At 37.7% G+C, this 24,555-nt stretch overlaps 1 protein-coding gene across 1 annotated transcript in view; it reads right to left on the reverse strand.

Annotated features, from left to right (window-relative positions):
- LOC309961738 (uncharacterized protein) overlaps positions 1-24,555 on the reverse strand; it is a gene marked incomplete at its 3' end in the record, with an annotated part of 368,845 nt that overhangs the window by 285,923 nt on the left and 58,367 nt on the right. The window contains exon 2 of the mRNA XM_082839243.1: positions 16,664-16,743. Coding sequence (XP_082695369.1) covers positions 16,664-16,730 — 67 coding nt within the window. The 5' untranslated portion in view covers positions 16,731-16,743. The remainder of the gene's footprint in view (positions 1-16,663; positions 16,744-24,555) is intronic.

Below are 24,555 nucleotides of genomic sequence, written 5' to 3' on the forward strand. Positions count from 1 at the left end.
AACATTATAATCCAGAAATAAACTGCCCCAAATGTGTCTAAAGTCCTCCGTATGCTCTCACCCTAATGAAAAATAAGTTAAACTGCTTAGAAGAAACCATTTTCAGGTCGTCTAGTCTGTGTTCCACTTATATTATCCCAGGTAGATGAGAATAAATCCTATTTCCTAAGACTTCCAGGTAAAAAACATTTCCCTCCTTTGTGATAGCCCATTCAAATATTTTTTCAACTGTCCCAAAGCTCATTTTTTTAAATCTGGCTTAAATATTTAATGTATATAAATTCATTGTTAGTAGATTAGCATTGCTACTGGAATGCAAAGACTTATATCTCAAACCTTACTAAGCTTACAAAATGTCCCCCAAATTAAAAACTACTCTTCATCATCCAGAAGCTAATTTCTCGCTAAGAGGAGCCAAAGAGATCAAAGAACAGAAAAAGAAAAAACCTGTAAACTGCATCCACCTAAACACCTCTGTGAATGTGCTGTCAGTAATACATGAGGAGGGGGGGGAGGAAGGGTATGTTTTCCAAGAGACAAATGATTAGCATGAATGCATCATGCTCAGACCTTTAGGATAACAGAATAGCTGGGGTCTAGAAAAAATTGTGCAACTGTTTCTGGAATGCTTTTATTTGTAATTTCATGGACAGTGCATTGTGCCAAAAAACATCAGTGGAAGGTATTCATTCATCTGCATGATTGTCTTAGAAGTCCTGACTGCCACAGTGATCACTAATGAATATGCAGAACATCTTTAAGGTTCAGCAGTTTTCAGATAGGCTAGTGACAAACAACCGTGACTAAATTTGCTCTCAAGGCTCTTTTTAGAGGGCTAGGGCCCCTGACATGGTGCCAGTCTTGCCAGCACAGGAGAAAAACTGCCTTGATTGTGCTCTTGTCTGCTAAAAAGCCTAGGCAATTGTATTCAGCTCCTTTCTCAATAGCAGCCTCTTCAACAGCTTGGTGCGAACCAGCCAATCTAAGAATGCCTGTTTAAATCTTAGAATGATGAAAAGAGAAAAGTAGACTGATTTGGCATTGAGACTTATGGAACAGGAGGCAACATTAAAATTTAAAGTATTCATGGGTATGCACACATAAAATTTCAGTTCATGATTTTGGTTACTGCACTTTTGGTCTTTTAGTTGCAAATCTCTTATACAGTTAGATATGTAAACTCGCCATACACACACCGAAAGATCCATGCTTATGGCCAGTATAGCTTCACTTTTTAAAACTGTTTTGACTGGAACAAAAACAGAAATATAGATCAATGGGATAGGATAGAAAGCCCAGAGATAAACCCACGCACATATGGTCACCTTATTTTTGATAAAGGAGGCAAGAATATACAATGGAGAAAAGACAGCTTCTTCAATAAATGGTGCTGGGAAAACTGGACAGCTACATGTAAAAGAATGAAATCAGAACACTCCCTAAAACCATACACAAAAGTAAACTCAAAATGGATTAAAGATCTAAATGGAAGGCCAGACACTATAAAACTCTTAGAGGAAAACATAGGCAGAACACTCTGTGACATAAATCACACCAAGATCCTGTTTGATGCACCTCCTAGAGAAATGGAAATAAAAACAAACAAATGGGACCTAATGAAACTTAAAAGCTTTTGAACAGAAAAGGAAACCATAAATAAGATGAAAAGACAACCCTCAGAATGGGAGAAAGTATTTGCAAACGAAGCAACTGACAAAGGATGAACCTCCAAAATTTACAAGCAGCTCATGCAGCTCAATATCAAAAAACACAAACAACCCAATCCAAAAATGGGCAGAAGACCTAAATAGACATTTCTGCAAAGACGATATACAGATGGGCAACAAACACAAGAAAGGATCCTCAACATCACTAGTCATTAGAGAAATGCAAATCAAAACTGCAATGAGGTTTCACCTCACGCCAGTCAGAATGGCCATCATCGAAAAGTTTACAACCAGGGCTTCCCTGGTGGTGCAGTGGTTGAGAGTCCGCCTGTCGATGCAGGGGACGTGGGTTCGTGCCCCGGTCCGGGAAGATCCCACATGCTGCGGAGCGGCTGGGCCCGTGAGCCATGGCTGCTGAGCCTGGGCGTCCGGAATCTGTGTTCCACAACGGGAGAGGCCACAACAGTGAGAGGCCCGTGTACCACAAAAAAAAAAAAAAAGTTTACAACCAGTAAATGCTGGAGAGGGTGTGGAGAAAAGGGAACCCTCTTGCACTGTTGCTGGGAATGTAAATTGATACAGCCACTATGGAGAACAGTATGGAGGTTCCTTAAGAAACTAAAAATAGAACTACCATACGACCCAGCAATCCCACTACTGGGCATATACCCTGAGGAAACCATAATTCAAAAGGACACATGTACCCCAATGTTCATTGCAGCACTCTTTACAATAGCCAGGACATGGAAGCAACCTAAGTGTCCATCGACAGATGAATGGATAAAGAAGATGTGGCACATATATACAATGGAATATTCCTCAGCCATAAAAGAAACAAAGTTGAGTTAATTGTAGTGAGGTGGATGAACCTAGAATATGTCATACAGAGTGAAGTAAGTCAGAAAGAGAAAAACAAATATTGTATGCTAACACATATATATGGAATCTAAAAAAAAAAAGTCTGAAGAACCTAGGGGCAGGACAGGAATAAAGACACAGATATAGAAAATGGACTTGAGGACATGGGGAGGGGGAAGGGTAAGGTGGGACGAAATGAGAGAGTGGCACAGACATATATACACTACCAAATGTAAAATAGATAGCTAGCGGGAAGCAGCTGCATAGCACAGGGAGATCAGCTGGGTGCTTTGTGACCACCTAGAGGGGTGGGATAGGGAGGGTGGGGGGGAGACACAAGACGGAGGAGATATGGGGTATATGTATATATATAACTGATTCACTTTGTTACAAAGCAGAAACTAACACACCATTGTAAAGCAATTATACTCTAATAAAGATATTGAAAAAAACACCAAAACTGTTTTGTATTATGATATATAATACACATAATGAAAAGTGCAAAAAAATACAAATGTACAGCTCAGTGAGTTATCACAAAACCAGTTCCTGTGTAACTATCACTAGGTCAACAAAGAATATTGCTAACCCTGCAAAAGCCCTCCCTTCATGGCCACTCCCAACCACCATGCTTTCCCATCTCCTCAGAGGAAACCACTATCCTGACTTCTAACACTACAGCTTAGTTTTCACTATTTGATACAATTTTTTATCAACGAAATTACATAGTATAGACATTTTTGTATCTGACCTTCCCAGCAATATTATAATTGTGAAATTCATCCCTGTTGTTGGCTGTGATGGTAGTTCCTTCATTTCCATTTTTAAACAGTATTTCATTGTATGACTATAACACCCTTATTTATCTATACTACTGTTCAGTGGACATTTTATGTTTTTCCAGTTTAGGATCATAATGAATAATGATGCTATGAATATTCATTTGTATGTCCATTGGTGTGGACATACACACACACTTTTCTGCTGGATACCCCTATCCACACTTTTCTGCTGGATACCCCTATCCAATTTCACTAAGGAGTGAAATTGCTAGGTCATAAGTTATGCAAAAGATCAGCTTTAAGAGATACTATTAAGTATTTTTCCAAAGTGATCACACTAATTTATAGTCCAGTCCTAGCAGCAGTATAGGAGGATTCTTGTTTCAGTCATGAAACCCAATACAAAATAAAGGTCAAAGTTGAGAAGAATTTCTGCTATTATAAAAATTTGAGCACATGGAAACTTTGAGAGAAATGTTTCATTAGATATCTGAAGGCATGCAATAATACTAGTGGCTAATGCCTATATATAGGACTTACTTTGTGCCAGACACTGTTTTACTGTTCTAAGAAGTACATATGTAATGTAGTCTTCACAACAACCCTATGATAAAGGTACTATTATTATATTATTATTCCCATTTTACAGATGAGGAAACTAGCACAGGAGGTTAAGTAAATTGCCCACGGTCATCTAGTTTGTAAGTATTATAGCTGGAATGTGAACCTAGGCAACACGTCCCCAAAACCCACGTTCTTAAACTACTGTCTGGTACATTAACAATGGAATAATTCACAAAAGTCAGTGCCCCTGTAACTTATATCAACCATTAACAGCACATGTTTGAAATAGGAATATATGAATGTTAGTGTTAGTATTTTTCATAATGGCTCATAATGGCTAATTGAAACAGAAAGCAGACATCAGTGAGCTGAGGCCAGTCTTTAAGAAGTATTTTAATTTTAGAACCCAGGTATGGAGTTTTTGTACTGCTTTTATAAATTCCTTTGTTTAGGCTTTCAAACGTTAAATTCAAAGTTAATGCTACATTTAACATTAAATTTAGAAATTCCTTCTTTTAGACCTGCAAATGTACATCATCTAAAAATACAGCCTTTGTAATCAAGAAGACATAAAAATAAATGCACTTGATTTGACAAGCTAATTGTAATAAACAGAAATAATAATAATAAAACTCTAGGTCTATGTCTATCTAGTACTGCTCAGGAATCAGGCACACACCACTGCAACATGACTACCTGGATATCCTCAGTCACAGGTGATGATACCCTCTGAGGGGGCATAACCACCATTTCCAGTCAAGCTCTTATATACACCACACTGATGAAACGGGTCTGTGTTGTGAGTCAGCCAAGCAAGTGGCAGTACTAAGCAGGAGACACAAGTACTCAAATAACCCTGGCTCTAGCTAGTTTGACAACCTTAGTCTCGCCATGCACTAACATGTTATTCAAATCAGACTGCCACTCATTTGAGAGCTCCAACTCCACCATATCCCCCAGTTCTCTCTGTTCCCCGGGGTACATTCAGCTCTCTGATGGTAATCAGCCTTATAGTTTCAACTATCTTCCAAGAAGATAGGAATTCTGACAAAATTCCTGAGCTCCTCTAAGTAAACTAACAGTAAATGAGCAAGGGGAGAAGGCTTCCTTGTGTGGAGCTATCTTCATCTGAGAGGTTGTGACTCCATCTGTATATATACCTTTCTTTTCCTCTTTCTATTCCTTCCAATTTAAAACAGCACCATTTCTAGCCAGCGTGTCTGAAGAAAAACATATAAATGATTGTAAAATAATTTGCAAAAATATATATTGCTGTAAAATATTCAAAGGGATTTCCTTTCTTGCAGAGTAAGTCCCTATTGTATACACAATAGGATATTTCAGATACCTTTTGTTGCATATTTTAGCACAATTTTGAATATTCATATTGCCCCAAAAGCTACTTACTAGAGCCTTCATAATAATACTTTTTAATCTTCTATACAACAGCATAAACCCCAAGTCTTCTTTATGAATTCACTAAAGTTGTATTCAAATAAGAGTAATTATCCTTAAGTATATAAGCCTAAAATATGTAAAGGATATTTATGTATTAAAGCTGGTAGGTTCTGATTGCTTTTATTTTGATGGGGAGTTATGAATCCTCTACATTTAAAAGAAAATGTGTTTTCAAGCCCCAAAGCTAGAAATCTTTTTAAAACATATTGAAAATGAAGTCATATTTCCCTGGTCTATTTCAGCATACAGTACTTTGTAAAATAAATACTCCAAAGTGGTTTGACTTCACAACAATAATTGCTTAAAAACTGCCCCAAGGTTAGGCTTGGCATTGAAGATTTTGTCTGGTGGCCAATTATTATGGTTCTGTTAATGCTCTAAAACACTGTCTATAATAGAAATGTCAACTTCTCTGTAGTCCACATGAATGAAATATTACAAATTGAAGTATGCAGTTGATGTGCAACTTCTCCTATGAAATACGATGATTGCTATTTGCCAGTATATTTTCAAAAAATATATGAGCAACAATTGGTATGAATGCCTAGGGACTACAATTAAAAGTATTGTTCAATTCCATACAATCCAATCTTTTATTATATTGTTATATTTAGTGACTAGTTCATTATGAGTTACATCAGAAAGTAAGACAGCCTTCCCTAACTCAGTGACATACCATACACTATTATTATTTATTAGGGGCTTGTGTACACCTACTAACTCTGTGATTCTTGGTAGACATGTTAAACTGTAATTTATAAAGAAAGTAGAATTTGAAACAGAGATAGTTCATCCATTGAGAAAAAGCAGGAATGCCCAAAGCACCATATCAAAGGCCTGCTCACCCATTTCAAATTCTGAATAGTAATAAAATCATGTCCTACCACCTGCTCTAGCAGTCCTTTCCACAGAATCAAGGACAAAAGAAACAGGACGATTACTGGGGAAACAACATCCTATGCAGCTTCCACTTGCCTCTTCTCCCTGCTATCTCTATTCTGCCTATTCCAAGGGTGACAAGATCAAACCATGCATGTGTTTAAACAGCATTTAAGTAATACCAATAAGTCAGGCGAGCACTTTGGTTTACACTGTGTTGTAGTCAAAGTGCAGAGAGTCTTAAAATTCTGGGGAATAATTTATATAATATTGCATGTGCTACAATTATCACTTACATGAACAGCATTGACCTGAATCTTTAACTCTTTTCTGGAAACATACTTTCCACATTGAAGAAGTGCCTTAAATCACATTATAATTTCTTATTCTTCAAAAAATTGTCAATCAAGAAGGAGCTAGTCATCATCAAATATATTCTAGTCACTGTGGAGGTTTAAAAAAAAAGAGTAAAAAAAAAAAAGAGTAAAATATGTGACCTCTACCGGTGAAGAATCATATCTGGTTGTTTTAAAAAAAGACATACAAAAGTTACTAGAAAATAAAGTGTAGTGTGTATTACAACACACTAGAACGTTTTCAAACTATACTTGCTTTGGGAATTTAGCAAGGAATGGAAGAGCTTGGTCTCAAACTGTCATTGAAGGAAATATATGTGTTGAACTGATTGGTGGAGAGGCAAGAAGATATCTCATGTGGAAGGGAGACCACTTGGAAAATGGTACAAAATGGGAATGAGCATGTAGAAGACAGAGGTTAACCAATGTGATTGATTCATCAATGAGATGTTTATCATAGTACCTGGTTAATGGAGAGTGTTAAATGGCACATGTGAACCTGTAGGGACAGCCACCAAAAGGATTGAAGTAGGAAAATACAACCTGTAAGCTTTTGTCTTAGAAGATTCATCAGGAAGCAGTGGTAAAGTAGGGTATTAAGAAATTAATGATTGCATTGAACACTTTAACGTATACAACATACTGGAAACGAGCTCCAGAGTGCGTGTGTCTTGACTGGACTCCCAGCAACTCTACTTACTGGGGTACCCAGAACTGCTGCTGAAATCCTTGGGCAGCAGTTTTCTCATCTAAAATTTTGGTATAATAAAATACCTAGCTCATTGGATTATTATGAAAATTAAATGGATTAATACAGGTTAAAAGCTTGGAGTAGAGCAGGTACATCATGAGCAGTCAATAAAACAATGCCATTATTATTATTGGGAATTACATGTATATGTTGCATATTCACACACACAATTTTTATATTAATTCTCTCATCGTGTAAAAATTATTAACTTGAGGATAAAGGATTATGAATTTTTCAAAACTACATCCCACAGCAGTTTGCAAGGTACAAGTCACAGAACAGGCATACAATAGATATTTCCTAAAGAAAAAAAAATATGGAAAGGGAGAGATAGGCTAATATTGGATATTGATTATTAGGCTAATAGAAAAAATTCATGAGGGTAACAAGACTGCATCAACTACTCTGACCCCCTCAGAACTTAGAGAAATGCACTGAACGAATATCCACAATGTGTTCCAAGGAAATGTAGGAAAATTTTCTGAAATCATACACAAGAGCAAACTGACAGCTTAATCATTCTAGGTCTCCCCAAAAAGATGCAGAATCACATGTGAAATTTAACAGGAGTCAGGAAAGCTGAAGAGATGAACCAGGAAGGGAACTCTTCAAAGAGAATAGAGTCTTGAGTGTTGCAAAACATATATAGAAGCAGAGACAGAGATTTTCTGTGGGGAGACAAATACTGGGGACAGTTACTTAGAGGAGAGAGGTTTCACATTCTCCACAAAGGTTAGAGGCGCGTGTGTGTGTGTGTGTGTGTGTGTGTGTGTGTGTGTGTGTGTGTGTGTCCTATGTATTTCAGAGCAAAAGTGAGCCGACAGCATAGAGCAATGGATGCATATAGATAACAAGCCACCAGTGGGTACCATAAATGTGGGAAGCAGACCTCGTGGGTCAAAACAAGGACATAAGAATACAGAGGAACGGTGCAGATGAGATGGTGCCTGCCTCTGAGGTGCTCCTAACACTCATGACCTTACTTTTCGAAGTTCCAGTTAATGGAACAAGGTGAAAGAAATTCAAAATATAAGGAGCTTGGCAGCATGGCTGAGGTAGCAGGTCAACCTGATGTGCTGCTGGCTTAAATTTATTAGATGCTATTTTCTTTTAAGTCAACTTCTTAGCATAACTTATGCTCAGAGTTCTTGTAAGAAGTGGTGTATAGAAACAAAAGAATGGCAAATGAGTCAGTATAATACAATTTTGCAATAAAATCCCAAACAAGGGACTTCCCTGGCGGTCTAGTGGTTAAGATTCCATGCTTCCACTGCAGGGGGCACGGGTTCGGTCCCTGGTCTGGGAACTAAGGATCCTGCATGCCGCGTGGCGGTGGCCAAAAAAAAAAAAAAAAAAAATCACAAGCAAAAAGCAATTCCTTAGAATTTTTAATATAGGACCTCTGTTGGCAGAGTTGATCAACCCAGAGATTACCTATGCATACAAAGAGATAAATATATAATGAAATTATGTTGGAAAGATATGTCTGAGCCAGTAATCTAATCATTCTGTAGATGCTACAAATTATGACTTCACAAGCACTGTATCTGCAATTGGTTCCCTAAAAAGAAAAGAGAGGCTTTGATGGTGATGGTCTGGTTGAGAAGGGAGAAGTTGAACATATCCTTATTTAAATATTACAATGTCATCTCTTCAATGAGGCTTTCCCTATACACTCCTATAGAAAACAGATGTCCAGCACTCACTCTATCACAGAGCTTGTATATGCATTAATTACGTTTCTTAATTTTTTACTTGGTTATTTTCTTTTTCACCCAATGGAATATAAGGTCCATGAGACAGAGGATAGTAACGATTTTGAAAGGCCACACAGCATAAAGATTAAGAGCACAGATTTGAGAACTAAACACTAGAATTAGAGTCCTGGGCACATTGCTTAATGTCTCCATGTCTTGGTTTCCTCACCTGGAAAATACAGTTAATAACAGGACTGATACACTTTAAAATATACAATAACAAATATATATTTTATAGATATTAACCACTATATAAGTCTTAGCTTTTATTGTGTATGTTCACCACTTTCCTCAATGCCTAGAACAGCAAATGAATGGATAAATATTCAAACACACATGTACACATATACATTCTGCACATCCTAACTTTCTACTGAAATGTGGAATATTCATAATCAGGTGTTTACTTTTAAATAATTAAAACTGTTCAAAGTACCTGTATGTGTCAAATATATACAAGTAACGTGCAGTGTTACTGTGAAGCTCAGAACTGCATTTGGCACCACAAGGACCCATGCTTCAGCCAAATTCAAGGCTTCCCAACCAGTGGTCCTCAGAGTTACTGCAAAGCATCTTCAAGTCCACAGTGCCCGAAGAATAGCTGATTGACTACATAAATCTGTCTTGCATTTCTTTGACTATCTTTCAGATATATGCATTGTAATTAATAAAATATGAATGCATTTAAAACTACTACTGAGTTCAATGGAATTAGCATTGTTTTGTAGTTCCTCATTGTTTTGTAGTTCCTTCATTATCTTAAAATTCTTTGGCAATTGATTCAAAAAAATACAACTAGTGTCTTTGGGGATTCTGAAAAGTTTGACATTTAAATGGGAATCTTAAACGTGGAAAGGTTGAGAATCACAGGTTTAGGTCATGCTGCACCACCAAAATGTCATCTTGCCCTCCCCAAGCTCCCCGGCAAGCAGCAAAGGGCACCTGAGTCAAGGAATACACAGACCAGAAGTGCTCCTGTTCAGCCTTCTCATCTAAACTGCTCTAGGCATCATTGCCTGAGTTTGTCTACATTTGTGAATTCTGTTTCAGCAGAAAGGTCAGGCCTTTGCTCAGAAATAGCTTAAACCATTGTGGATGAAACATGCCTTCTTTTTTAATATTGTTAAGTTGAGACTGAGAGAAGGTAGTAGACCATAAAACTCACACTGTTACAATGTTTCAAAATTTCAGTGGTGTCTTTCTAAATATTTACCTCCATTGAGAGGCTTCTGAAGCAGGTGATAAAATATTAGTATCTTCACCCATTAATCATCCATAATCACTACAGCCACATTTCAACATCCCTGCCACAAGTACAGATGCCTGGACCCTGTGAGAGACACTGGAGGGAAATGATGAAGATGGGAAACATGATAAAGCAATTGTGGAACTCCTATATCAAGAGGAAGGCTTTGATGTCCCACTATATTACAGTTTTCTGGAAATTTCTAAATAAAGAATACTACTATCAGGAAGACATAAGCTCTGTGTTACTTTCTTTCTGTCTATAGGCATAATAATAAAAGATAATGTAGCAGTCCTTCAGTTATTTGCACCATGACCAGTGGTGGAGATACAGCACAGGAGAACCAATGCTGTGGGTTCATGAAATCTCATTTCATTTTTCTTCTGAAAATGCAAGAAAACCACATTTCCAAATTGCCCTTGCTATTAGGTCAGGGCTGTATGATTAGTCCGTCTAGCAGTATGTAAATGGAATTCATACATGTAAATTCTAGTCAGAAGTTAAGGGTGGGTATATATCATCTGCCCACTCTCTTCTGAAACCATTTCAGACCTGCTGCTAAATTTCACATGAATAAGAAACAGGGAATTCCCCGGTGGTCCAGTGGTCAGGACTCAGCACTTTCACTGCGGAGAGCCTGGGTTCAATCCCTATCCCTGGTCTAGGAACTAAGATCCCACAAGCCATGCCATGAGGCCAAAAAAAAAAAAAAAAAAAAAAAAAAAAAAATTCCATATTACATCACTGTTACTGCATGTTCTAATTTGTTACACTGCATATCCTTGCCTAACCTAATACACAGTGTGTTCTAAACAAGTTACTTTCCCAATTAAACTTAAGATTAGTTATTAAACAGAAGTACATTGGCTTTGGAGTTTGATAAACTTGGTTTTAAATACCAACTTTACATCTTATGATTGAAATCTTTAGAAAGTTAAATGACTTCTAAGTCCTAATATGCTTTTTCTATAAAATGCATAGAATATCACATGCTATGCAGTTTTACTGTACAAAGTACTATACAAAGTACCTTAGGTAACTAAACAAGTGAGTAAATTTGTGAGTGTATATATGTGCTTGCACTCCTTGGAGTACAAAAACAGCTCAGTGAATATTAATTTCGTGTTTTGTATTATTTCTAAAAAATATAATTTGACTAGAAATGAATTAGATGCTTAGAATAAAAGTTTTAAGGATAAAAGGAACCTGAATCCATCCCTTTATTTTGCAGATGGGGCAAAATGAGATAGAGGTTAAGTGAATAGCATTGCCTATAGTGAAATGCTCTTCTTTCCATCATACTATCTGCTGTTGAATTAGATATAATTAGAAAGTATTAAGAAATGTCATAACTTACTTTCCTACATATTAGATACCACGGCATCAAAATATGGAATTGAAAGAGTTATTCATCTGCAAGTTTCATAAAATATAAAATAACTCCTCAGTCTTGCCCAACCATGTGGAAATAAGAGGCACAGATGTTTCGAGCAGTGTCAAGGATGGTGACAGTTAAGCAGCGGTCTTTCCTCTACCCAAAGCCAACTGGCTTCTGTATAAACTGACTGTACAACTGTGGCTTCATTCGTGAATACTTAAGTTAATTTGTACAGTAATGTAGCAGAGAGGTTCAGAGCACCAATGCCTACCAGATAGACTTTGGCCCGAATTCCAATTTCACCACCCTCCAAGTCTAGGGCCCTAGGCAGTTTAACCACTTGTTAGCTCTCTGTTTCCTTATCTGTAAAATCAGGATAAGAGTATTTGCTACAAAGAAGTTTTCTGAGTATTAAAAGAGTTAACGTTTGTAAAATCGTTTAATACAATGTCTGACAACTAGTAAGCACACACTAATGATAATTATCATGATGTGCAGAAATCCATTCCTCTCAGTACACTGTAATCACACAATGGATATACCTGCATATAAATATTCATACCCACATATATATTACGAATGAAAACTTGTTACATCTGCTAAATCACTTATATTTGTACCTCTATGGAAATGTTTGTAATTGAGTTACCACAGAGAATTCACATCTGCAAAGCATGAATGGGATCTGATAGTATATAACACAAATTAAAGATTAAAATTTGTAAAAACGGGGCTTCCCTGGTGGCGCAGTGGTTGAGAGTCCGCCTGCTGACACAGGGGACATGGGTTCATGCCCCGGTCCAGGAAGATCCCACATGCCGCGGAGCTGCTGGGCCCGTGAGCCATGGCCGCTGGGCCTGCGCGAGAGGCCACGACGGTGAGAGGCCCGCGTACCGCAAAAAAAAAAAATTTGTAAAAACGGAATTTCAAAAGATATTTACAATGTTAGTATAGCCTCTTTTTTTAATAAATTTATTTATTTTATTTATTTATCTTTGGCTGCATTGGGCCCTCTCTAGTGGCGAGCAGGGGCTACTCTTCGTTGTGTAGGCCTCTCCTTGTGGTGGCCTCTCTTGCTGCGGAGCACGGGCTCTAGGTGCGCGGGCTTCAGTAGTTGTGGCGCGCAGGCTTAGTTTAGTTGCTCCGCAGCAGCACGTGGGATCTTCCTGGACCACGGCTCAAACCCATGTCCCCTGCCTTGGCAGGCAGATTCTTAACCACTGAGCCACCAGGGAAGTCCCAGTATAGACTCTTAAAGCAACTCATTAAATAGCAAATTTTTTCTCTGCCTTCTTATATACAATATAACCAAATTTCACATTTTATCAATGACTTAGAATTACCATTATATTAATTATACATGCCATAGCTGCTCCTGATGTGGGATATAGGGAGTAAGGAGTATGGATTTAAAGACATTCTCAAACACTTGCTTTCTACATAAAGCAGATGATTAGCTTGCTTTTTGCTCGTCTGCATTATTCTTATGAAATTGAATATGTTGAGCTGTTTGTCCTTCAGGGCAACAGAACACCATGAACTTTTTGAAGAATAGATTAATAAATTAAAGAGTGAAGTAATCATCCCTGAACTGCTTTACTTGCCTGCCAGAAAAATTATCTTCTTTGCTTGTGCTTCCAGTATCTTTTGAGTTGTCAGCACCATTCAAAACATTTCTTAAGATTCCACCATGCATGTCATTTCAGAGCGCCTGTGTTGTTTCTCATACTGTCCTCTCCATGCCCAAACCAAATGAACAAACTTGACTGTATAATTTTGAATTAGGGTCTGCAATAACTGTCAGCCCTGTAACAGGTGTGAGTTCCAAGATACTTTTGTGTCTACAGAGCTATTGCTTTCTCCACCCAAATGGAAAACTGTTTCAAGCACTGATTTATATGCCAGTTTTCTGACTAGGATCGGATCTGGCTTCTCAGTTTCAACAATCCTAACAGGGTTCTAAAACAAGCCTACTTTCCCTAGGAGTTGGACCCTCTGTCCCTCCTGCCAACAGCTGGCTGGAATCCTGCTTCAACCCAGATGGACTCCCACACTCCGGAAACCACACAATCCCCATCCACCTGTCTCCATGGCACTACTGCAGGGAAACTCAGGCTGAGGGGCCCCCACCACCTGATTTGAATCTCAGGATATCAATTCAAGTCCAGATGGAGAACAAATTTGCTGCATCAACTTGGATCCCAAATCGGATTCCTGCCACCATCCTCATAGGCAAACCCTCTGCTGAGAAGGTTTCCCTAGTCCTGGCCCTGCCTGTTCCTAACTTGTTTTTCTCTTGCTGCAGGCCAAACAATTGAGGATTCATCATGCCACATGACCCATCCTACAAAGTTTATTACGATAAATACCTTTGGCAGCCTAATGCTCTCCTTCTCTCTGGCATCTTTCATTAATACGCTGTCAATGAAAAGTACCCTCAGATGTACCCAGTACTTTTCTAGGATACTTTGGGCTCATTACTAATGCCTCACCAACAAAATAAAAAGAGATTCTCTACAGCTATGATACTGAGTTAAAACAATGAAATTTGTACAGTTTACGCTGTATAAAGTCTGTTTGTGACACACTGTATTAGTTTACTCCACCTACCATAATAAAATACCACATACTGGGTGGGTGGCTTAAGCAACAGAGATGTACTTTCTCACAGTTCTAGAGGCTGGAAGTTCAAAATCAAAGTGTTGGCAGGTTTGGTTTCTCCTGAGGCCTCTCTCCTTGGCTTGCAGATGGCTGCTCTCTTGCTGTATCCCAACATGTCCTTTTCTTTGTGCAAGTGCATCCCTGATGTCTCTCTCATGTGTCCAAATTTCCTCTTATAAAGGATACCAGCCAGATTGGATTAAGGCTCACCCTAATGGTCTTATTTTAAATTAGCTGCCTCAACAACAAGGACCTACTATGTAGCACAGGGAACTATATTCAATACCTTGTACTAACCTATAATGCAAAAAAAAAATCTGAAAAAAGAATATATATATATATATGTATATACACATATATGTGAATCACTTTGCTGTACACCTGAAACTAACACATTATAAATCAACTAAACTTCAATTTAAAAAAATAAATAAATAAATAAAATCAATAGCCTCATTAAAGGCCCTGTCTCTCAATACAGTCGCATTCTGAGGTACTGGTGGTTAGGGCTTCAACATATGAATTTCAGAGGGAAGGTGGGACAATTTATCCCATAACACCTGAAATAATATCCTCTTCACAAGGTCTTAGTATACTGCTTTGAAGAATGAGTCACCCATAGTAGACCTCTTTTAGAGGTTATTAAGTGGCTGAAAAACTATTTCAAACTTTTAATCTTGACCTCACTAGGAACCTGTGAGATAATACTCACAGGCAAAATGAGTAAAATTTTACCACTAAATCTGACTTTCTGAAATGGGCTGGACAATAGTGAAAATAGTTACTGTACCTGATAAACCTCTAGTCTCTAAGTTGTCTCTAAATGATGCTTCAGAAAGAAATATCTTGGTCTATCCATGTACTAGTATGTTTTGTTTACACTACAGTCAATTATATTCCTTTAAATGTTTTAATGAACATTTCAAATTGCCAGATGTTTTATGTCATGCTAGCCTGGAGTATGGACACACAGAAGATGGCTCCCAGTAGCAGTGTGTTCATTAACAACTACCACTGGTATAAAATTTGACAAGATCTGAGAAAAAAAGGCTCATTTTTTTTTTTACTGATAAAATGATCAGAAAATGGTCACTATTCAAAAACAAATTCTATGTAAAGACCCATTTTCATTCTGTGGTTTTTAAGGATTGAGTTTTCTCCCCACTGGCTATGCCACTTGGAAATGCCAAAGTTTCCCATCCCTCAATTCAATCCTTCCCATTAGGGCACTGGCTAAGCTTGGATGTGGAAGCATTTTAGAATCCACACAGTGGGGAGGCTCCTGTAAGGCAGCCGGCACTGCTCAGCTGTGTCTGTCACCACTGCCATGCAGCCTGCAGGGATACCTGCCTGGCACACAGCCCACTGGGGACCAAGAAGAAGCGGGGAGCCCGCACTGCTGGCTCTTCTCTCCCACGCTGTTCCTGAACCTTGCTCCGTTATTAGTGCTGCTCCCAGCTCCTGGGCTCTCCTGTTCCCACTGCTCCTATCGTTCCAGCTCTCTGCTGGGCTCAGCTTCTCTTTTTCTTTCTATCCTCAGGCTGCAATGAACATTTTCATAATAGAACTTTGCACCCTGGTGAGAGTCTATCTGTAGAACAGATTCCTTGAATTGGACTTGTGGGGAATGCTCGATACTTTTTTAATGCGTAAAGAAGAAGCAAAGGTGATGCACTAAGAAAACCCTTTGCTTTCCCATCACTGTTGAAAGAGCACAGGTTTCTATATTATTCTAAGTTTTGTTAAGAGCATTTGTGGCCATGGGAGGGGTGAGAAGCAGAGAAGAGTTCAGAGAGGAAGAAAAGAAGGAAAAGAGAGAAAAGAAGGTGAGAGGGAACTGGAAGGTTTTCAGGCAAATGAGGGGAACAGTTGGTAGGGAGGAAAAAAATTAAACTATGTCCAAGCACAGTGACGTTCACTTCCAAAATTAAAATTGTCTGCTGGTTATGGCTGAAAACCCACAATTCTTTTTTTAATCTTATTTTCACCATCATAGTCTTCTCAGGCTGACATAATTACCTTTTGGGGTTTCATCAGCATTTGGCAAAATTACAGCATCTCAATTTCAAAAACGTTTTATTTCCAGAAAGGAATCTAAAGCCTCTTATGTTTTAACACATGGCAGGTGGTTAGCTGTTAACAACTAACTTTTTACCTAAAGAGTGACATAATTAACCTAAGCATGTTACGTTCCCATCACTGGATGTTATATCACTAATTTTATTTTTTAGAAATCAGGCTTCATTTAATAATAAACTAGCATTTGAAATTATTATTAGCATCATGGCAAATCTACCCAAGGTTACCTTTCACGGAATAGCCGCCTGTTGTTCTCAGTAGGTTTTGCCCTGCAGCAGGTGACAGATGGTCCATGTGAGGATGAACACTGGAGAAAAGAAAAAGGAAAAATATCAAAGAGGATATACTGTGTCTTTTTTGAAAGTAATTTATCTTTTGATTTCATGTTCACATAAGGAGGCAAAAATTTATGGCTATCCTGTGATAAGTGTGGTAAAGTAGCAGGCTCCTGATCTCAGTGATGATGCTGGGCAGGGAATGGCTCATTGTGGCTGCAGAGGAACAGGTGGTCCTTAGATTTTTAGACTCAGAAGTTTAATTGTATCAGCTCAGTTGGGGAGATCAGGCCTTGGCAAAGAGAGAAAATGTAACCAAATTCTGAATAGGCTGCTTTATAAACCTGTTGCCAATTGGTTAACTTACAATGAGAAACATATTTTTGAATGAAAGAATAGTTTTCTCCAGAACGAAGGCTTTAAAAATATATATATTTACCAAAATGCAATTATATGAGCTTGGACTCAGAGCAAAGGGGTTAACATGATAAAAACAACAGCACCTGCTCACAGAGTACAGTCTCTGTCACAGCTACTCAACTCTAACTTTGTAGTGTGAAACAGCCATGGATAGGGCAGGTAAAGAAATGGGCAAGGCCATTTCCCACTATAACTTCATACACCAAACAGGCAGCACGCAGGCTTTGGCTCTGGCTCAGGTCTGCACTACAAGTCATATGCATGATCATATATGAGAGATTTATCACAACTCTGCGAGGTTAGCGTTATGTATTTCATGGGTGAAGAAACTGAGGCTCAGAGAAATTAATCGACTTATTACCTGAAGTGACACAGGTAATAATGCTAATGAATTTTTCAAACCAGGACTTCCTATTTCAAGTCAGATTCTGTTGCATCAAAGTTGGCTACTCTGGAGGTAATTCCACTGAGGCAATAGTAAAGTCATTTTTCTTAATTCAAAATATTTGTATCGGTTGAAATTATCATTTTCCCAAGAGAAACACCAACATTTTAATCCTCAAACTCCATTATTTTTCTAAACTCTGTGAAGATTTTAATATTTACTCACTGTGATTGAGCTGCACAAAGAAAATAGCTTCTTAAATTCTTTAAATCTGCATTTATTTTTTTCACAACCTCTAACCATGGGTAGGAAGATTTTTTTTTTTTTTTCAACTGGTCAGTTAAAGTATTTCTGCCTCTTCTTGTTTCAACAACCCTTATTCAGTCTTTCCAAAGTTCAACTTCCTATTAGGGCTTTTTAAAATTTGCCTCTTTCACAGAATTTAGTCTTCTAAGGTAAATGTCCAGTCTTTCAGATTTACCCCCTTAGTCCTCTCAAGTTTATATGAGTGTGTGAGGGGGTTTGACTTTGTCCTCATAGAAGTAGGTGAAGGACACATGAAAGGATGGTGGAGAGATTCATTCCTCAGATCCATGAGGTATCACCTGGATCTCTATATTCTCTTATACAGCATATATGGAGTAGTCTCCTCCCCAGATTGGTGACTGCTGATGGGCAGGTGGCTGGACCAGGCTTTTGGGGTGACATGCTGGCACCACTGCTAGGACCCATAAGGACTTTTCACCCAGCCTCAAAGTCCTTACCTATGGTGGCCACTCTGTCTTGATCCCTGGTCTCTGCTACCTGCCAGCAATTTCAACATCTCTTCATCACTTCATTGGAGAAATTCTGGGATCCCAGAACGCCGTACAGACCATCTACCTAGCTGCCTTACAGCAAGGATATGCATAACCACTCCATGCCAAGCTGGAAGTATCTGAGGGATAGAGGCTCAAAGGCTTCCATTCAGTTTTGCCAGGGAAGCATGACCAGCCTGAATGGACTCAGGCCCCGCATACCCATGTGAATATATCAAGTCAACTCTTTTTTTTTTTTTTTTCAATTTAGGCAGATAGTAAGAGCCCTTATTCCTCATCTACTCACTCTCCTCTCTGTCCTCTCCTCTGCCTTCCTCTCCCCACAAACTACCAAGACAAGCAGCAGTTTTTCTCTACCTCTCTCTCTCTGCCCCTGCTTGATAAGGACCACCTGAAAATGGAACTCTGCAGTCCAGTTTCATCAGCTTCACTCATGTTATGCTTCATGAAGAAATAAAAGAATGTAGAAAATCCTCTGTTTTACCAAAGCCAGGCTTTTAAGTCTATTGTCTTCTGTAAACTTCTATCTGTATAGTGTCAGAAACTGAATATTAATTCACTCTCTTTGATTTCCTCTTCTGGCATTCTTAATCCCTACCTGAGATAGATACACTTCTAAAATTGGCTAGGAAATTGAATGTGGATATCATACACACACACACACATTTAAAAAATATAAATTCTATTATATACCATTACAGTATAATATTAAGTTTCCATATTCCTAAAACATTTTTCATTGTTCAATGAAAGTTGTGTGCTTCCTGAATATCCGAAGAAATAAACCTGTATTTATTTCCAAATGGAAAGCTGTACTTCAGAGAGAGTAAAACGTTTGAAAATTTATGGATTCTTTTAACAGCAATAACAGAGAACTGCACATTTTCATGTTTTCAGTAGACTGTATTTGTACCCTAGTCCTCATTCCATAGACTTCTGCAAATAAGAGAGACTTTTGCAGATAAGAGGAAGGGTGTGTCTAGAAACTACTATGTAAGACAGCCCGGGCAGCATAATAAGAAGTTCATTTGCGGCCTTTATGAGAATTCCCACACCTTAGAACCTAGATTAGAATTCAAGCCACTGAATTAACACATGGCACTTCCATAAAACCTAAAAGGCAAAATTTCAAGTCTCTGAGGGGCACGAGGTCTTAACTTCTTGTGGTAAGAACCTCTTAACTTTCTAGAGTCAAAACTAAAATAATTTCCTCCTACTCTTGGCATCACAACAACCATCTTCTCTGATCCACTCTATCATTTGACTATTTTATAGGTAGAAACTTTACTCTGTAACTTTTTCAAATCCCTTTTCTGAAAGCATGTTAATTTAACCCACTAATGCTTTCTTAAATGAATAAACCAAGTATAATCCCCATGTATAAATGAGGAATCACACACATGTTTTATGATATATCCATGTGCTACAAAGAACTGGAATTAGAATAATTTCCTAAGGTTTAGAAGAGTTCATTGCCATTATTACAAATCATGCATCTTCTTACATTGCTTCCACAATTTGTTGGTTCACCACATAAAGCACTATTATAAAGAGTTATTAAGTCTGCTCTTATCTTTCTCTTTCCAAGCCCAATTTCAGTGCTAATGTAGGGGATAGAACTATTACCTTATACGCTAAAAATTTTATAATTTTATTGTGAAGTTTTCTTTGGAGAGTCATGTGACTGTGTTATATTCAAATTTGTGATATGAGGTGTGGTAATGAGGGGTTTGTTATATTTCTAATTGAAGTTTTCTCTATAGCTCCTTTTTTCTGACACTTTGATCATTTTTGTGATATCTGAGCCTTTCCAACATTCCTATTAATTAGATAAACTCGACAGTCTAATAATGTTTTGAATATTGCTTCATATTTTGCCCAAATATGCGGACTAATCCCTGATTTTATTTTTCCTTTATTACTCTTTTCCTGCTTGTTTTTGAGATGCTTTTGTTGGACTGTCCATTAATTTCTACACCAAACTTTATCATAAACTCACATCTCACATCATATGTTTACTCCTGAATTTACATCTTTCACTGTATCTTGAAAATATAACCAACTATTTTTAAATTCTGGAAACAAAAGATACGACATCAACATTACACTTAAGCTATCAATGATTAACTTATTTTTGGCTTAACTCAAATTATGGTATTTGGAGAATTCATGTTGCAACACAAAATTTTTGAATCTGTGTATGTAGAATGACATATCAAATGCACTGTTTTTAAGACAGTTAAGCGTCTCCTGGTCATGAGATACAAGAAATACATGGTTAGCAAGTGTTACTTGCTATTGACTAGCTAAACTGCCTTATTAACGTGCCAGGAAGAACAGTAATTTCTTGGGAGCAAATACAGTTGCACAGAAAGAAATTCCACTTTCTGAGGAATCCTAAACACTTTTAGACCCTGCTGTTCTTAACAAGATACTGAAACACCTGACCCATCTCTCACTCTATTCCATAGTCCTTCTCAGGAACCAGGAGTTATGAGATGAGATAGCACCTGCCTTTTTCCCACCTTCTTTTTAGAGTTCTTTTGCACTTCCCACAGTAGTGCATCCTTTCTGCCTTGTTAATCACCTCAGACTACTCAAGCAGACAAAGCTCTCATCTTCTTAGTGAACAATGGGTAAGCATTAACTGGAATTACATGAATATCTGTGTTCATTTTTTCTATGAAAGCAAAACTAGAGGCGGTCTTTTCCACCACTAAACTGCCAATGCCTATCACAGTGTCTGGCTGTGTGACATCTACACACATGTTTGTTACATGCTTCACATAGTGATGCTATTCACATGCAGAAGAGACTCCTCGAATTTTCAAAAGATTAATTTTGATTCATATATACATGTATATGCTCTATGTTCCTCTTTTAATAAAACTAGATGTTTTTATTCTTAACATTCTCAACATTCTCATTTGTAAAATCTCTTACCTTTCTCTCCCTTGATGATATGATTTTATAAGCTTGCTGATTCAGACTCATGCCAGTTTCCGTTTTCTCATCAACAAAATGGTGAGCGAACAAGAAACAACCTCTTCCTCACAGTATGGTTATGAGGATTAAATGCAACAATACATACAAAGCATTGCCCCAGAGTATATTTATTCAAAATGCCTATAGGGCATTCCCAATGCTCAGTAAACATCAGCTGCCTTTTTTCTCCTTCTCGTTTTATTCCAGCTACAAAAGGAAATGCCATCTTTTCTACAACTATCTCATTAAGGTAAAATGAGATTCTCTATTTAAACAAAGCCCTTCCTTACCTAAGAAAGTAACCAAAGTCATCGGTTGTTCTAAACACACACAGCAGTTGTGTAGGTGATGGAGAGCTGAAGTCAGTTCAATAAATCATGAAAGAATACAAAGTTTAACAAAGAAGAGTTTAATTGGGAACTGTAGTACATCCATCTGCTCTAGCATCTTTTACTGAGTCCCAATTATTACTGCCTGAGGCAGATAAGCTTTAGACTAATCTGAATGAAGTGAGATGTGACATTAATTGTTACATCTGAATTCTTACTAGATTAGAAATTGTGCAGCTACACACATGGCACATAACAACTTCCAGGTCCTCTTTTTCTTTTCTTTTCTTTTTTTTTTTTTTCTATTTTCAAGAGATTATTCCATCTAGGGTGTTGCTGTGCTATTAAAAAGTAAATCTTGCATAGGATAAAGTGTTCCCTGAGACTTTGTTTCATGTGAGAGAAAGGGATACGGGCTCTACCAGACTAGTAACAGCCAGATGCAGTTCGTGTTTACCTTCTCAAATGCAGACTACAGACAGATTACTGTCTTTTGCCATGAAAAGAAAAAAACAAAACAAAACAAAAAAACCTGTCTTTGGAAGGACTGATCTCCAGGAACAAAAGTAAATTCAGACAAAAGGGAAAATTAACCAACATTTAGAAAGCATGAGGTGAGCCACAAAACTCTATTGGTAGGAATTTTTATTCATATTTAATAGATAAATAGGCTCATGGAGGTTAACTGGAAGTCACACAGCTAGCAAATGGATGAGCAGAGATTTAAATTCAGCTGGGTTGGGTTATTTTCCCTTTCAAACATGGTTCATTCTCCTGCTGCTCCCTGTTTTATGAGCAACAAACTCAGAGGACTGTGTTTAGGATCAAATTGATACTGTAGATGAAATGTGCTTTGAGGGCTGAAGGATGGAGGTGTCTAGTAGGCATATGGACATCCCCTGATCCAGTTTCCCCATCAGTAAAATGTAATGTTGTGAAAATAAAATTGGAGGAAGTTTTAAGGACACTTTAGAAAGTTAAAATACTATAGTGTATCTTTATTCTGTTCATGCTTGTTTATAATAAAGAAGCAGAAAGCCACATGCCTAGAGACCATCCTTCCTTCCCTCTTACCTTTCCTCCTCACTGCTCTCCCCCATCTCCTCCTATCACAAATTCTCATGTACATATACTTGAAGACAGTGAAGTCCTTAAAAGAAATTTCCAAGAAAATAAAAAGAGAAGGTGAAGAGAAGGACATTTAAAGTCTTCGAGGAGGAACCAACCTGTGTTTCATATCTTGGGGCAGTGTTCTCAGAACTCTTTCAGAATTACAATAATATCATTACTTATTTGATTTACAAGCTCCTTAAGCACAGAGGTGGTATCTTAAGGTTCTTTGTATTCCCAGTATCTAGCACAGTAAAGAAAACTTAATAAATATTTATTCTTGATAGGGAATACACGCGTGTGTATGTGCACGCACACACACACACACACACACACACACACACAGACTCATGCATTGATAGCGAATTCCTTGTCTATAAGAATTTTGTTGTACCCATCTTGAGAAAACTGAGGCAACTATGGTAAGTTTCAAAAAGCATGTTAGAAGCCCTAAACAAACAAACAAAAAAAAGCATGTTAGAAGCCCTAGATTTAGTAGGAGGAAACCAGAATTATAAATTCTAATGAAGAGACCAACAGGTAGGGAGAAACCAGAAAATATAAAGACAAGGACACAGGGAGATCAGCTCAGTGCTTTGTGACCACCTGGAGGGGTGGGATAGGGAAGGTGGGAGGGAGGGAGACGCAAGAAGGAAGAGATATGGGAACATATGTATATGTATAACTGATTCACTTTGTTATAAAGCAGAAACTAACACACCATTGTAAAGCAGTTATACTCCAATAAAGATGTTAAAAAATTAATTAATTAAAAAAAATAAAGGCAAGGAAATATTTTTATTTCAGGAAGAAAATAGTGTCAAACTCTAAAGTGAGCTCAAATAAAATATATAAGGAAAAGTGTCCAATATATTAAGCAACAAGGAGGACATCGGTAACCTTCTCAAAAGCAGTAAATTGATTCAGTCTTTGCTCATATGGCTATAGTTTTACTTACTGAAATAATGTCTAAAATGTCTAAATCATCTCACAACTGATTTAGGTAGAAAACCAAGATGCATTCATTCACCCATTCAACAAACATAAACCGAGCACTCACTAGCTCTGTGCTGGGCACTAGGGATAAAATATAGATAAATATCACGGACTTTCAGGGCACCATTCATTTAATTTATCATTTTCTTTTCAAACTTCTATTTGCATCAAAGTAAGTTTGAGGAGCCTTTGGAAAACATATGTTCCTTTGGGTTTTCCCCATGAAGTGAGTGAATCTGAATCATCTATTTTAAGACCAAGGTATCTATATTTTTATAGGCTTCAAAAAATTCTAACGCACATCAGTGTTTTAAACCACTAATACATCATCCCTCTAACAGTCATAATGTAAAGCTAAACTTATGGTTTCTGTTCGTATTTCAACAAGATGGAGAAATAAGATGGCCTAAAAAATCTCCAGCTCAAACATCAGATAGAATATAATACACAGCTGACCTTTCAAGAAAGAGCAAAAGACTTCTGCTTCTGGATAAAATGTATGGGATGAAAAAGACCTTGATCCTAGTGGTAACAACCAGAAAAAAACCTAACAAAATAAAAGTCATATTTTCAATGTGACAAAGGAGTCTTGATAAGCTGACAGCCTCCATACCTGGAGGTGGGTATATGGTCTAGGTACAGCTGACTAAGGAGAGAGATGCTAAAGATGAAACAATTACGTGGGAACGGGAGAGGTCAGACAAGCCCTGAATGATAGTGTAGACTGAACTGGAGTATAGAAAAGTCCCAAGTACAAGAGCAAATCGCTGAGCCTGACAATTCTCTCCACCAACTCTATCC

Source organism: Leucopleurus acutus (genome assembly GCF_964270905.1).
Source record: "Leucopleurus acutus genome assembly, chromosome: 5".
Taxonomy (NCBI): domain Eukaryota; kingdom Metazoa; phylum Chordata; class Mammalia; order Artiodactyla; family Delphinidae; genus Leucopleurus; species Leucopleurus acutus.